This window comes from Eleutherodactylus coqui, chromosome 11 (genome assembly GCF_035609145.1).
Source record: "Eleutherodactylus coqui strain aEleCoq1 chromosome 11, aEleCoq1.hap1, whole genome shotgun sequence".
NCBI classification, from domain to species: Eukaryota; Metazoa; Chordata; class Amphibia; order Anura; family Eleutherodactylidae; genus Eleutherodactylus; species Eleutherodactylus coqui.
The window spans coordinates 130,425,421-130,440,284 of record NC_089847.1 but is presented as its reverse complement, the minus strand read 5'-3'; the positions used below and the strand labels follow the sequence as shown (position 1 = coordinate 130,440,284).

Here is a 14,864-nt window from a genome sequence, read left to right as displayed (position 1 = left end):
TCACACAAATGTGCACACGGAACATCAAAGGGACAGTGAACTGCATACTGGACTCATGGACAGACATAACATAAGGACTGACAAATGGCCAAAGCACTCACCTTGGATGCCCGCACGCATAATCAGATGAAATACTTATCAAAAGTCCGAGGTTTTAGTTTTTGGATTTGCCAAGTTACTTAAAGGGGTTGTCTCACGCCGAAACGGTTTTTTTTTTTTATTCAATAGGCCCCCCGTTCGGCGCGAGACAAACCCAAGGGATGGGTTAAAAAAAAAAAGTTTATTACTTACCCGAATCCCCGCGCTGCGGCGACTTCTTTCTTCCTTCTCCAAGATGGCCGCCGGGATCTTCACCCACGATGCACCGCGGGTCTTCTCCCATGGTGCACCGTGGGCTCTGTGCGGTCCATTGCCGATTACAGCCTCCTGATTGGCTGGAATCGGCACACGTGACGGGGCGGAGCTACGAGGACCAGCTCTCCGGCACGAGCGGCCCCATTCACCAGGCAGAAGACCAGACTGCGCAAGCGCGTCTAAAAACGCCAGAAGACAGCGAATTTAGACGGATCCATGGCGACGGGGACGCTAGCAACGGAGCAGGTAAGTGAATAACTTCTGTATGGCTCATAATTAATGCACGATGTATATTACAAAGTGCATTAATATGGCCATACAGAAGTGCTGAACCCCACTTGATTTCATGAGACAACCCCTTTAAGCCTGCAAGCCCACTTCAAGGGCTACTTGTTGTCTCGTGGTCCCCTATTCTAATGCGACTAAACCCACATGACACCTGCCTGCAAGCAGGATGATCGTCCTGATAAGGACGGCCCTGCACTGGAACCTAAGGACCTAACTCGCCCAGAGATGGTAAACGATCCACAGCAGAAAAGGACACAGTTCACACCAATACACTAGAGATAGCATGCAACATAGAACAGGACTGTTCATACCTTATGTCTGGCCACCTACACAGACCCTACAAACATGCCACTGTTCACACACATATACACTGAACATGCCTGTTCACACCTGATGTCTGGCCTCCTGCACAGCCACTGAACACGACACTGTTTACACCTCTAAACACGCAACACATAACAGGCATGCAAGAAAACTAAGCCCTAGAATGAAGAGATAACAGCTTCCTCTTGCAGAGGGACTGGTGTATATATATATATATATATATATATATATATATATATATATATATATATATATATATATATATGCAACAGACAACAGACAAGTGGAGATTGACTGGTAGTAGAAGTCCACACCTAGCCCACACAATTATTACACACCTGTGAAGGTGTGCTCCTGGAAAATATAAAACAACAGATGCCAGCAGCACAAACCTGACATTTTCTTCTTTTCCTTCTGCATTTTTCCTCAATAACTTTGCCTTAAAACAGTTCAAAAGCACTTATATACACTCCTAGAGGACCTAGTAGTGCTATACGGAGCTTTTATGGCTCTTAAACAGTGTTATATACCAGTTTTAGTTGTGTTGGTGAAGTTCAGGTGTAATGGTAACCCAATATATCTATATTTTGGACTGTGGACCTTTGTAGGGGACAGTGAATCTGTTTTTATTCTGTATAACAAATGACAGTACTTTACCATGTTTGCCTTCTGTTCTGATACAAATATAGATATATGTTCTTACATCTATGCAATATTTCTACTTCCTGTAATGAAACTTCTATTCCCTAAACTTTGCTGACAAGATAATATTTAACATAGACACGCTATATTTTTCCATCTGTTTTACAACTTTAGAAGAAGTAAAAATCAGACATAGATAACCGCAGTCTGAAACAGCTACCGCAATAATAACCCAAGCAGTTTTACTGGAAACTTATGCAAATAACACAGGGGGTTTGTGCAATTAATAGTTCAAGCTGTAATATCCAATCATATCGAAGGAACCACACGTGGGTCCAAGACAACCCACTCATCTCGTTCACCACCTGATGGCCAATTACAGATGACCGGAGGATGGAAGAATTTCAAGATGCTTATCCAATAATTAAACAATACGTTGTATCTATGTAATCTTTGACCTGCCCAGATATGTTAAACTCTTTTAAAAGAGGCTGTGCGCCCAACAATAAAGCAGAATTGAGGAAGCTTATACATGCTGAACCTGTGTCAGTGGGAAATCTTCTTATGCGCATAATCAATTCAGAATTAATCTGGAAGGGTGTAAACATTCCTAATTGAGTAAGTCGTTGGACACAAAAGGAAATCCACACAACTTAGCAAACTGGTCAACCTGAACTTTACAAAAATGCATTCATCGCTATTCATGGTAGCCAATTCTGGTGCGTGACCAAATCTCACAAGCTAAAGGTTCTGTGGAATATGTGGTTAACGTTTTGGAGCCATTGGTTCCTCGATAGAGGGATTAAGGATTTTGCTGTGGAGGAGAAGAAATACAAAGCGATGGCAGCATACGGTGCTATTTCAAAGAAGGTTTTCCCCTTTGTTTTCTTCACAGATGGTTACAACGTTTCGACTTGCGTCTTTATCAAGTATATGATATTGGTATACTCGATAAAGACGCAAATCAAAACGTTGTAACCATCTGTGAAGAAAATAAAGGGGAAAACCTTCTTTGAAATAGCACCGTGTATGCTGCCATCGCTTTGTATTTCATCTTAGAACTTTTGGATCTGACCGGGTCAGGATCTGTAAGGTGGCTTTTGCATTTGTTTGTCCATTCCTTGCGGGCATTTGAAAGTGTGCTACTGACATCCATTTACATATTTGCTGTGGAGGAGGGCAGCAGAAAAAGCTTTTCCTTATTACTGGGGACAGCCTGCATTGTAAGTCTAAGAGAGGCCATAGAATTCGAGGTAAGGAGTAAACTTTCTTAATTAAAAATAATTGAGACTATGGTCTCTTTTGTTCAGATACCAAAAGCCCAGTGCACAGAAAGTTGTCCACCAGGAAGTAGGAAACATGTACCCAAGGAAAGGAGTTCTTGTTGTTATGAGTGTATACCATGTGTTGAAGGAGAAATATCAAACAAATCTGGTATGTCTTCTTCTTTTTCTTCTGCTTCTTATCTAAATGCTTAATAGATATAGCATTTATATTGTAGCAGGTCAGCTATTCTTGACCCATTAACCCTTTACAATCCAGTGTCGACCCTAATCCAACATTTAGATTTCCCTGCATAGCTCTGTTGTCAGACAAGATCAGACTCATGTTTCTAACAATATCTATGCAGGACAGCGCTCTGATGTTGGAAGCTGTTCTGCATATGTATGCTAGAGTATACAGGACACAAAATTGGTAATAAAATAATCATGACAGTTAATTTTTATGTGTTTCTTTTGAGTAATTCCATGGAAACTACAACTCACTTTCCCGCCCAATTTAAATAAGAGTTGAGGAGTGTGCGGGCAGCTGGGAAATTGGATTAGAAAGGGAATGGGGTGTGCTCAGCAGCCAAACTCACTCTCTACTTGACAGTTGCTGGCTGTTTAAAATCGTTGACACCCTCCCTCAATGGCCATAATCAGAGATAACTGCTATTGCTAGCATTTACCATTTAGATGCTATGGTCAATGCTGATTATGGCATCTAAGCTGCTAGCTGGGGGTGTTGTTACCCCGTCAATCTCTCCATGATTTGATTGTGGGTTGCTGATAGGTTTCAAAGTTAGCAAGGAGCTTAATAAATGCTCACAGGGTTGCCAAGTATTATACTGATGCTTATTAAGCTCTGCATGTTTAGTTGTTGCCTTATTATGTGATGTCATTTCCTATAGACAGTGAAAAGTGCAGGAGATGTCCCGACCATGAGTGGCCAAATGAGAACAAGACTGTGTGTGTCTCTAAACTGCTAGAATTTCTCTCTTACTCTGATGATGTGATATCAGTGATTGTTCTATCCGGATCCATGTTGCTTCTTACATTGACTGCTGGAATCTTGAGGATTTTTATCAAATATCAGGACACCCCGATTGTAAGAGCAAATAACAAGAACCTGAGCTTTGTCCTCTTGGTCTCCATCATGCTGAGCTTCTTCTGTGTCTTCTTGTTCCTTGGTCATCCTGTAGATGGAACCTGCATGTTACGTCAGATCTCTGCTGGAATATTACTGTCAGTATCTGTTTCTTCATTGTTGGCCAAGACCATAATGGTTTACATTGCATTCAAAGCCACTAAGCCTGGAAGTGTGTGGAGAAGATTGACTGGAGTAAAGCTCCCTAATTGTGTGCTCCTTATCTGCTCCTCTGTCCAGGTTGTCCTCTGTATGAGTTGGGTGACCTTCTCTCCCCCCTTTCAGGAGCTGGACATGCACTCTTATAAGGAGAAAATGGTAGCTCAGTGTAATAAAGGGTCAGATCTTTGCTTCTACTCTGTCCTGGGTTATATAGGGATTCTGGCCACTCTTAGTTTTATTACAGCTTTCTTAGTCAGGACATTACCGGACAGTTTTAATGAGGCTAAGTACATCACCTTCAGCATGCTGGTGTTCTGCAGCGTCTGGATAGCCATGATCCCGGCCTATCTCAGCACCAAAGGCAAATACATGGTGGCCATGGAGATATTTGCTCTCTTAACCTCTAATGCCGGACTTTTGAGCTGCATATTTTCCCCTAAATGTTACATCATACTTTGCAGACCTGAAACTAATACAAAATCCTATATACTGAAGTCCAGAATTCTATGATACTGGGGTAAGAATTGTATTGATCATTCTAGAGCAACATTTTATACCATAGATTTTATGTTGTTTTTTTAGTTTCTATAGTCTTCTTTGGGACTTTGGCTGTTCTCCTTGGGTTCTTTTTTATCTTTCAGGATTGTCTGTTGTTCTGTTGGAGTGATCGTAACAGGATGCCCGCTCCTAGAAAGAATAGAAACAGTCCTGAATTTTCTCCATTTGGAAATGATTTGTCTTAGTGCCCAGGGAAGATGGTAATGTTTCGCCTTGCAGAAAGTACCACAGGAGAGAGCACTACAAGGGTGTAGGGAGTTTTGTAGGCCATGCAATTCTCCTGAACTCACATTGATGACTTCTTACCTAGTCTGTCAAAACCCTACTCTGCAGTAATGCGGAACAAAAAGAAAGAAAAAACTGTATGTGTTTAACACTGTGCCGAGAAGTAGGCTGGAGTTTCCCATGAGCAACAGAAGAGGGTTGAACTAGTACAGCGTCAGTTTGCAGTCTAACATAGAGTCATGGTGCTTTGGTCATCTTTGGTGGATAATAGAATGATAAGGCATTCGTGTCATATTTTGGGCCATGATAAATCTGGTTTGGGCTGTGACTGGTTCTCTCTGAAATAGATCCAGTTTAATGTGGCCATTCTCATCTTAAGAGATCTTATATGCTAAGAGATCCTCTATGCTAAAGGCATAAAAGACCTTCCATGCTCAACTTTATTAACATAGTGTAACAAGCGCAACAGGTTCAATGCTATATATGGGCCGACTACAGGTAAAGTCCCATCACAGGGTCCCAAAAGTCTATATCTAGGAGAGCAATAAGCAAACAAAAACAGCAAATCATTATAGGAACAGGACTTCACAACCTGACTATTGTGTCGGTCTGAGTTTGACTCTGCTGGTTGTTTTGGATTTCTTTTCCTTTGTCTCCTCTAACATTGGTGGGAGTTGTTATGGGGGTACACCTGAGGACAATTAGGGAGTTTTTTTTTTTATTTCCACCCTGCCTTGGTTCTGTGCTATTCAATTCATGCAGTCTCCTTTAGGTTGGGTAGGAGAACATTGCTGAGTTTTGTATCTCATCTAGCAACTGGGTTTTGTGTTTCTCCCAGCAACTATTAAAATTAAATATGGTGGTTTGTTTCATGATGGAGTTTGTTTATTTCTGCAGTGATGATCATTATCTAAATGAAACACAAAAAAAGAGATTCACCTCATGTATTTTTGAAAAATGGACTGTATATTCCAAAAGGATGCACAGAGATACTTGAAGTCCTGTACTCCACATATGTCGATGAAAAATCATACCCAGAATCCAGAAATAAAAAAAACACTTAAAATTTCTTAAATCATGTTAAAAAACACAACCTGCATGCATGCTGCTTAGAGATGAGCGAGCACACTCGTCCGAGCTTGATGCTCGTTCGAGTATTAGGGTGTTCGAGATGCTCGTTACTCGAGGCGAGCACCACGCGGCACTCGACTCCATTACATTTCCTTCCCTGACAAATTTGCGCGCTTTTCTGGCCAATAGAAAGACAGGGAAGGCATTACAACTTCCTCCTGTGACGTTCCAGCCCTATCCCACCCCCCTGCAGTGAGTGGCTGGCGAGATCAAGTGACCCCCGAGTATTTAAATCTGCCCCACCCGCGGTTCGCCACAGACACACGCAAAGATAGATGAGGGACAGTGCTGCTGCTGCTGTTGCTGGTTTAGGGAGAGTGTTAGCGTCTACAAGAACCCCAACGGTCCTTCTTAGGGCCATAGCTCACCTAGTGCACTACTGTTGTGGGTGCTGGGAGCAGTTTAGCCTTTTTTTTTTTTTGCTATGTCGGGCGTGCAGCCCCATTACAGCTATAGCGTTCTCAGGCTGCATTCTGTACTAAGTAGTATAGGGGAAGTATTGGTGAGGCAGGGACAGTGGTAGTGTAGAATCCTGTCTACCTGTGCATTTATCTCCGTGGTTGCTGGGAGTTGTAGTACCTCAGGTCTCAGTTCACGCTTCCGTGTCATTTTTTGCTGGGGGCAGTTAGCTTTACGTAAGCGCACTCTGCATCCAAGTGCACGTTTAAAAAGCACTCATATTTTTCTCCGCTCTCAGTTACCAGACAGCTGCTGGCGCAGTGTACGGTGCCAGACAGCCATAGAGGGAGAGTCCAATACACGTTCCATTGCCTGCATTGCATTGGAAAATACAAATTTTAAAAAAGGGATCCTTTTGTACGTCTGCTAGTAACCCAGTGCGCATAACTGCGTGGCCTGTGGGACTGGAGGTGAATGTCAACTGCATAGTGCACACCAAGGCCTCAGTTCACGCTTCCGTGTCATTTATTGCTGGGGGCAGTTAGTGTTACGTAAGCGCTCTCTGCATCCAAGTGCACGTTTAAAAAGCACTCATATTTTTCTCCGCTCTCAGTTACCAGACAGCTGCTGGCGCAGTGTACGGTGCCAAACAGCCATAGAGGGAGAGTCCAATACACGTTCCATTGCTTGCATTGCATTGGAAAATACAAATTTTAAAAAAGGGATCCTTTTGTACGTCTGCTAGTAACCCAGTGCACATAACTGCGTGGCCTGTGGGACTGGAGGTGAATGTCAACTGCATAGTGCACTGCTAGTCTTGCTTGCATCCTTCCTTATAATTTATCTCTGGCTTCATTTAGTGTTATATTACCGCTGGCAGCCAGCAACTGCGCGGCAATAATTCACAAACATTTTTACACCGCTCTGTCTCTGCTCGATTCTTAATATAGCATGCTGAGGGGTAGGGGTAGGGGCAGAGGACGTGGACGCGGTCGCGGTCGAGGACGTGGAGTCCCAAGTGAGGGTGTGGGCATAGGTCGAGTTCCTGGTCCAGGTGAATCGCAGCCGGCTGCTGCGGGAGCAGGAGAGAGGACAGTTAATGGGGTCCCCAGCTTCATATCGCAATTTTCTGGTCCACGTCGTAGACCTTTATTAAAAAATGAGCAGTGTGAGCAGGTCCTGTCGTGGATGGCAGAAAGTGCATCAAGCAATCTACCACCACCCAGTCTTCTACGCCGTCCACTGCTGCAACTCTGAATCCTCTGGCTGCTGCTCCTCCTTCCTCCCAGCCTCCTCACTCCATGAAAATGACACATTCTGAGGAGCAGGCAGACTCCCAGGAACTGTTCTCGGGCCCCTGCCCAGATTGGGCAGCAATGGTTCCTCTCCCACCGGAGGAGTTTGTCGTGACCGATGCCCAACCTTTGGAAAGTTCCCGGGGTCCGGGAGATGAGGCTGGGGACTTCCGGCAACTGTCTCAAGAGCTTTCAGTTGGTGAGGAGGACGATGACGATGAGATACAGTTGTCTATCACTGAGGTAGTAGTGAGGGCAGTAAGTCCGAGGGAGGAGCGCACAGAGGATTCGGAAGAAGAACCGCTGGACGATGAGGTGACTGACCCCACCTGGCGTGATAAGCCAACTGAGGACAGGTCTTCAGAGGGGGAGGCAAATGCAGCCGCAGGACAGGTTGGAAGAGGCAGTGGGGTGGCCAGGGGTAGAGGCAGGGCAAGAGCAAATAATCCACCAGCTGTTTCCCAAAGCACCCCCTCGTGCCAAGCCACCGTGCAGAGGCCAAGGTGCTCTAAAGTGTGGCAGTTTTTCACGGAGATGGCGGACGACCGACGAACAGTGTTGTGCAACCTTTGTCACGCCAAGATCAGCCGGGGAGCCACCACCACCAGCATGCGCAGGCATATGATGGCCAAGCACCCCACAAGGTGGGACGAAGGCTGTTCACCGCCTCCAGCTTGCGTCCCTGCCTCTCCCCCTGGGCCCCAACCTGCCACTGAGATCCAAACCCCTCTCAGGATATAGGCACGACCGTCTCCTGGCCTGGACTCACACCCTCACCTCCGCTGTCCTTGGCCCCATCCAGCAATGTCTCTCAACGCAGCGTCCAGCTGTCGCTAAGAGAATCGTTGGAGCGAAAGCGCAAATACGCCACCACGCACCCGCACGCTCAAGCTTTAAATGTCCACATAGCCAAATTGATCAGCCGGGAGATGCTCCCTTCAAGGCTGGTGGAAACGGAGGCGTTCAAAAACATGATGGCGTCGGCAGCCCCGTGCTACACAGTCCCCAGTCGTCACTATTTTTCACGGTGTGCCGTCCCAGCCCTGCACGACCACATCTCACGCAACATCGTACGCGCCCTCTTCAACTCGGTTACTGCCAAGGTCCACTTAACAACGGACACATGGACAAGCACAGGGGGGCAGGGCCACTATATCTCCCTGACGGCTCATTGGGTGAATTTAGTGGAGGCTGGGACCGAGTCAGAGCCTGGGACCGCTCATGTACACCCACCCCCAGAATTGCGGGCCCCAGATCGGTGCTGGTATCTGCGGCGGTGTATGCCACCTCCACTAAACCTTCCTCCTCCTCCTCCTCCTCCTCCAACGCAACCTCTACCTCGCAATCAAGACTTGTCAGCAGCAGCACGTCGCCAGCAGTCGGTGTCACGCGGCGCAGCAGCACAGCGGTGGGCAAGCGTCACCAGGCCGTGTTGAAGCTACTCAGCTTAGGAGAGAAGAGCCACATGGCCCACGAACTGTTGCACGGTCTGACAGAGCAGACCAACCACTGGCTTTCACCACTGAGCCTCCAACCGGGCATGGTCGTGTGTGACAACGGCCGTAACCTGGTGGCGGCTCTGCAGCTCGGCAGCCTCACGCACGTGCCATGCCTGGCCCACGTCTTTAATTTGGTGGTTCAGCGGTTTCTGAAAGGCTACCCACACTTGTCAGACCTCCTAGGCAAGGTGCGCCGGGTCAGCGCACATTTCCGCAAGTCCAACACGGACGCAGCCACCCTGCGCACCCTGCAACATCGGTTTAATCTGCCAGTGCACCGACTGCTTTGCGACGTGCCCACACGGTGGAACTCTACACTTCACATGTTGTCCCGGCTGTATGAGCAACGTAGAGCTATAGTGGAATACCAACTCCAACATGGGCGGCGAAGTGGTAGTCAGCCTCCTCAATTCTTTACAGAGGAGTGGGCCTGGATGGCAGATATCTGCCAGGTCCTTGGAAACTTTGAGGAGTCCACCCTGATGGTGAATGGCGATGCTGCAATCATTAGCATCACCATTCCCCTGCTATGCCTCTTGAGAAGTTCCCTGCAAAGCACAAAGGCTGATGCTTTGATGGCGGAAACGGAGGCGGGGGAAGACAGTATGTCGCTGGATAGTCAGAGCACCCTCCTCTCTATATCTCAGCGCATGGAGGAGGAGGAGGAGGGGGAGGAGCCTGAGGAGGAAGAGACAGCAGGGCCCACTGCAGAGGGTGCCCATGCAGCTTGCCTCTCATCCATTCAGCGTGTATGGCCTGAGGAGGAGGAGGAGGATACTCAAAGTCATCTTCCTATGTTGCGTACAGGTGCCCTGGCACACATGGCTGACTTTATGTTAGCATGCCTTTCTCGTGACCCTCGTGTTAGACGCATTCTGGCCACTATGGATTACTGGGTGTGCACACTGTTTGACCCACGGTATAAGAAGAACCTTTCCACTCTCATTCCCGAAGAGGAAAGGGGTTTGGGAGTGATGCAATACCACAGGGCCCTGGTGGACAAACTGATGGTAAACTTTCCATCTGACAGCGCTAGTGGCAGAAGGCGCAGTTCCAAGGGCCACGTAGAAGGGGAGGCGCGGAGATCAGGCAGCATGTTCAGCGCAGGCAGGGGAACACTCTCCAAGGCCTTTGCCAGCTTTATGGCTCCCCAGCAAGACTGTCTCACACCTCCCCAGTCCAGGCTGAGTCGGAGGGAGCACTGTAAGAAGATGGTGAGGGAGTACGCAGCCGATCGTACCACCATCCTCCATGATGCCTCTGCTCCGTACAACTACTGGGTGTCAAAGCTGGACACGTGGCCCGAACTCGCGCTGTATGCCCTGGAGGTGTTGGCGTGCCCTGCGGCTAGCGTCTTGTCAGAGAGGGTGTTTAGTGCAGCTCGGGGAATCATCACGGACAAGCGTACCCGCCTGTCAACTGACAGCGCTGACAGGCTTACACTCATAAAGATGAACAAAGCCTGGATTTCCCCAGACTTCTCTTCTCCACCAGCGGACAGCAGCGCTACCTAAAGAACTTTGTCAATCTGTGTATGCTATTCGTCCTCCTCCTCCGGCTCCTCCTCCTGAAACCTCTCGTAATCACCGCGAATGGGCAATTTTTCTGTGGGCCAAAAGGCTCATATAACTTTTCTAAATAATATTTATCTGTTTCAATTCTCATTAAAGCATTGAAACTTCCACCTGAACCTATTGTTTTTTATACTGGGCTGCCTCCAGGCCTAGTTAAAAATTAAGCCATAGTACGCTAAGCGATTAATGGGTTTCACCTGCCCTCTGGGTTGGGCATGGGCAATTTTTCTGGGGTACATTTGTACTGTCGGTACAACAATTTTTCAGGACCTCGCCTACAATGTAATCCAAGTAATTTTTATGGGCTTCGCCTGCACTCATGGTACACCACTGTGTCTGGGGTTGGCCTACACATTTGCTACAGAAATGTTACTCTGTTCTGCCTACCAATACTTCTGCCACAGCAATGCTACAGGGGTCTGACTATACTTCAGCAACAGAAATGATACTTCGGTCTGCCGATACTTCTGCTCCTGAAATGTTACCTTGGTTGGTGTATACTGTTACTACTGTAATTTTACTAATACCGGGCTCTGCCCATAATGCTTCAACGGAAATGTTACTGGGGCAGGTATATACTGCTATAACAGAAATGTACCTAATAGTGGGCTTTGTCCATACTGCTTCTACGTTACTGTTGCTGGGGCCTGTCTATACTCCTACTGAAATCTTACTAATACTACGCTCTCCCTACACTGCTGCCAGGGAAATGTGAATCTGCTGCTTTGTCTCCACTGCTTCTACGTTGCTGTTGCTGGGGCCTGTCTATACTCCTACTGCTGAAATCTTACCAATACTACGCTCTGCCTGCACTGCTGCCAGGGAAATGTGAATCTGCTGCTTTGTCCCTACTGCTTCTACGTTGCTGTTGCTGGGGCCTGACTATACTCCTACTACTGAAATCTTACTAATACTACGCTCTCCCTACACTGCTGCCAGGGAAATGTGAATCTGCTGCTTTGTCCCTACTGCTTCTACGTTGCTGTTGCTGGGGCCTGACTATACTCCTACTACTGAAATCTTACCAATACTACGCTCTCCCTACACTGCTGCCAGGGAAATGTGGATCTGCTGCTTTGTCCATACTGCTTCTACGTTACTGTTGCTGGGGCCTGACTATACTCCTACTACTGAAATGTTACCAATACTATGCTCTCCCTACACTGCTACCATGGAAATGTGAATCTGCTGCTTTGCCCATACTGCTTCTACGTTACTGTTACTGGGGTCTGTCTATACTGATACTACTGAAATGTTACTGGGGTCTGTGTATACTGCTGCAAATGAAATGTTAGTGGGGTCTGTCCTCACTGCTGCCAATGAAATGTTACAGGGGTTTGTGCATACTCTTACCGCTGAAATGTTACTAATTCTCGGCTCTGCCTATACTGCTGCTACTGCAATGTTACAGGCTTCCCAAAGACATGATGGTGGCGAGGCCACGCTACTAGGTTCCACAGGCGCGACAACTTTTCAGCGACGCGGTCACTGGGAAGGTGCATATAACCACGGACACGGGGACAGGACACGTACTGCCTCAAAAACTTTCCCGTCCTCCTCCTCCAACTATGAAAACATTCTTGGCCGAAGCCCACCTGCATGTAATCTGACGTTAGCTTTGCTGTCCAGGGCACTGCAATGGGATATATTTATGTACCACCGGTGGCTTCCTGGGACCCACCAATGCTGTCGGTCCACACGGAGTTGTAACTGCATGTGTCTACTTATAAAGAACCCCAGTCTGACTGGGGCATGCAGTGTGGGCCGAAGCCCACCTGCATTAAATCTGACGTTACCTCAGCTGTGCTGGGCACTGCAATGGGATATATTTATGTACCGCCGGTGGGTTCCAGGGAGCCACCCATGCTGTGGGTCCACAGGGACTTCACATAGGGGATTTGTACCTGCCTGTGTCTATGAATTCAAAACCCCGGTCAGGTTGGGGCATGCAGTGTGGGCCGAAGCCCACCTGCATTTAATCTGACATTACCTCAGCTGTGCTGGGCAATGCAATGGGATTTATTTATGTACCGCCGGTGGCTTCCTTGGACCCACCCATGCTGTCGGTCCACACGGAGTTGTAACTGCATGTGTCTACTTATAAAGAACCCCAGTCTGACTGGGGAATGCAGTGTGGGCCGAAGCCCACCTGCATTAAATCTGATGTTACCTCAGCTCTACTATCCGGGGCACTGCATTGGGACAAACTACAGGAGCAATACAGCGCTAATGAGACGTGCACAGCTACGCTAGCATAGGAGTCCGCTGTAGGTCCGCGATTGCTGAGGGTTTGTGCAGAGGCCTATGTCCTTGGTGCAGTGAAAGTCTGCTTCCTGCCTATGATTGCTGAAGCTGTGGGCCCAGGCCTATGTCGCGGGCGCGGTGCAAGTCTGCCATGTTTGGCCACTCAGATCAATTTTTTGTTCATGTCTTGGGCTTCCTAGGACCCCCGTATGCTGTTGGTGCAAACTTAGTTCCCATCGTGGTGTTTGACCTGTCTGGCACAAAGACACTGACTGACTTGGGTAGAGGGCAGAGCGCTGACGGCTTTACCCTTGCAGTGTGGATTGAGCTATGCGATACCTTGACAGAATGAATACTGTGTGGGCACATGGATTCCCCATTCCTATGCCCACGTTTGCAGCTCCTGACGGAGGTGGCACAGGATTGAATTTCTCATTGCTTCTGTACAGCATTGTGGGCTATTGCCCCGCCCCTTTTAAAGAGGGTCGCTGCCTGGCCCTGCCAACCCTCTGCAGTGTGTGCCTCCGGTTCCGCCTCATCGCAGATGTACTGAGAAATAGACATGAAGGTGGTGTGGCTATGCAGCCAGCGTGTGGCATGAGGGCAGTTGAAGGCTGCGTAGGGACACTTTGCTGTGCGCTGTGGACACTGGGTCGTGCGGGGGGGTTGGGCAGCATGTAACCCAGGAGAAGAGGCAGCGGTGTGTCCCGCAGGCAGTGATTGTGCTTAGTTGGAGGTAGTGTGGTGCTTAGCTAAGGTGTGCCTTGCTAATGAGGGTTTGTCCAAAGTAAAAATTGTTAGGGGGGGCACTCTTGCCGCTATTGTGGCTTAATAGTGGGACCTGGGAACCTAAAATGCAGTCCAGCATGTTGCCCCTCGCCTGCTCTATCTGTTTCCGTGTCGTTTCCATCACTTTCCTGGGTTTTGCAGATTTTCACCAATGAAAACCTTAGCAGAGCATGGGTGATATACAAAAATGCTCGAGTCGCCCATTGACTTCAATGGGGTTCGTTACTCGAAACGAACTCTCGAGCATCGCGAAAAGTTCGACTTGAGCAACGAGCACCCGAGCATTTTGGTGCTCACTCATCTCTAATGGAGAACCCACACAAGTGACACCATTCTGAAAACTAGACCCCTTAAGAAATTAATCTAGGGGTGTATTGTGTATTTTGACCCCACAGTTTTTGAATGAATCTACACAAAGCAGAAAACAGTTTTGTTTTTTTTTTACACTTTTTTTGGCAATTGTGTCATTTTAAAAACAGTTTTTTTTGTACAGCATACATATGAATGAAGACTTGCACCCCAAGATGTATCCCCCTATTTGCCCTGTGTTCACAAACATACCCAGTCTGCTCACTGGACACATGGCTAGGTCTGTAATGGAGGGAACATCTATCAGATTTCAGGGCACAACTGAATAAATTCCAAACCCCATGGAATTAATTTCATTGCATAAAAACATTGACTCCCTAAAAATACTCCCTTTTCTTTTTTGGAGAATGCAGAAGATGAGCAGCCAAAACCAAAGTGCAGCCCTAAAGCTTCTTATGCCACACTTACGGAAGATAAGACTTCCTCTTGGTGTTTATTTCCGTATACCATTTTATTAGCTCTTATTGCAGATGCTTTCATCCATGGAGCACAGATTAAGTTGCCAGAAGGCGTCTATGCAGTATGTGGCAATAAAGCCTACAGGTGGATTCCACACGGAGCTGGAGGAACATGCACCTTAGAAAAGTTGGAACCAGCCACCT

General features: G+C 47.4%; 1 protein-coding gene across 1 annotated transcript; it reads left to right on the top strand.

The window, feature by feature from the left end:
* Positions 1-786: 786 nt before the first annotated feature.
* On the top strand, positions 787-4,689 carry LOC136581791 (vomeronasal type-2 receptor 26-like). The gene is made up of 3 exons (XM_066582412.1): positions 787-870; positions 2,919-3,042; positions 3,782-4,689. The coding sequence occupies exons 1-3, from the start codon at positions 787-789 to the stop codon at positions 4,687-4,689; spliced, it is 1,116 nt and encodes a 371-aa protein (XP_066438509.1).
* Positions 4,690-14,864: the final 10,175 nt, after the last annotated feature.

Excerpts from the sequence above, each read along its gene's own strand:
- LOC136581791 (XM_066582412.1), top strand. The coding sequence starts at position 787 with ATGACACCTGCCTGCAAGCAGGATGATCGTCCTGATAAGGACGGCCCT. Across the intron at positions 871-2,918 it reads ACCTAACTCGCCCAGAGATG|ATACCAAAAGCCCAGTGCAC; the intron begins GTAAACGATCCA and ends TCTTTTGTTCAG. Across the intron at positions 3,043-3,781 it reads AGAAATATCAAACAAATCTG|ACAGTGAAAAGTGCAGGAGA; the intron begins GTATGTCTTCTT and ends CATTTCCTATAG.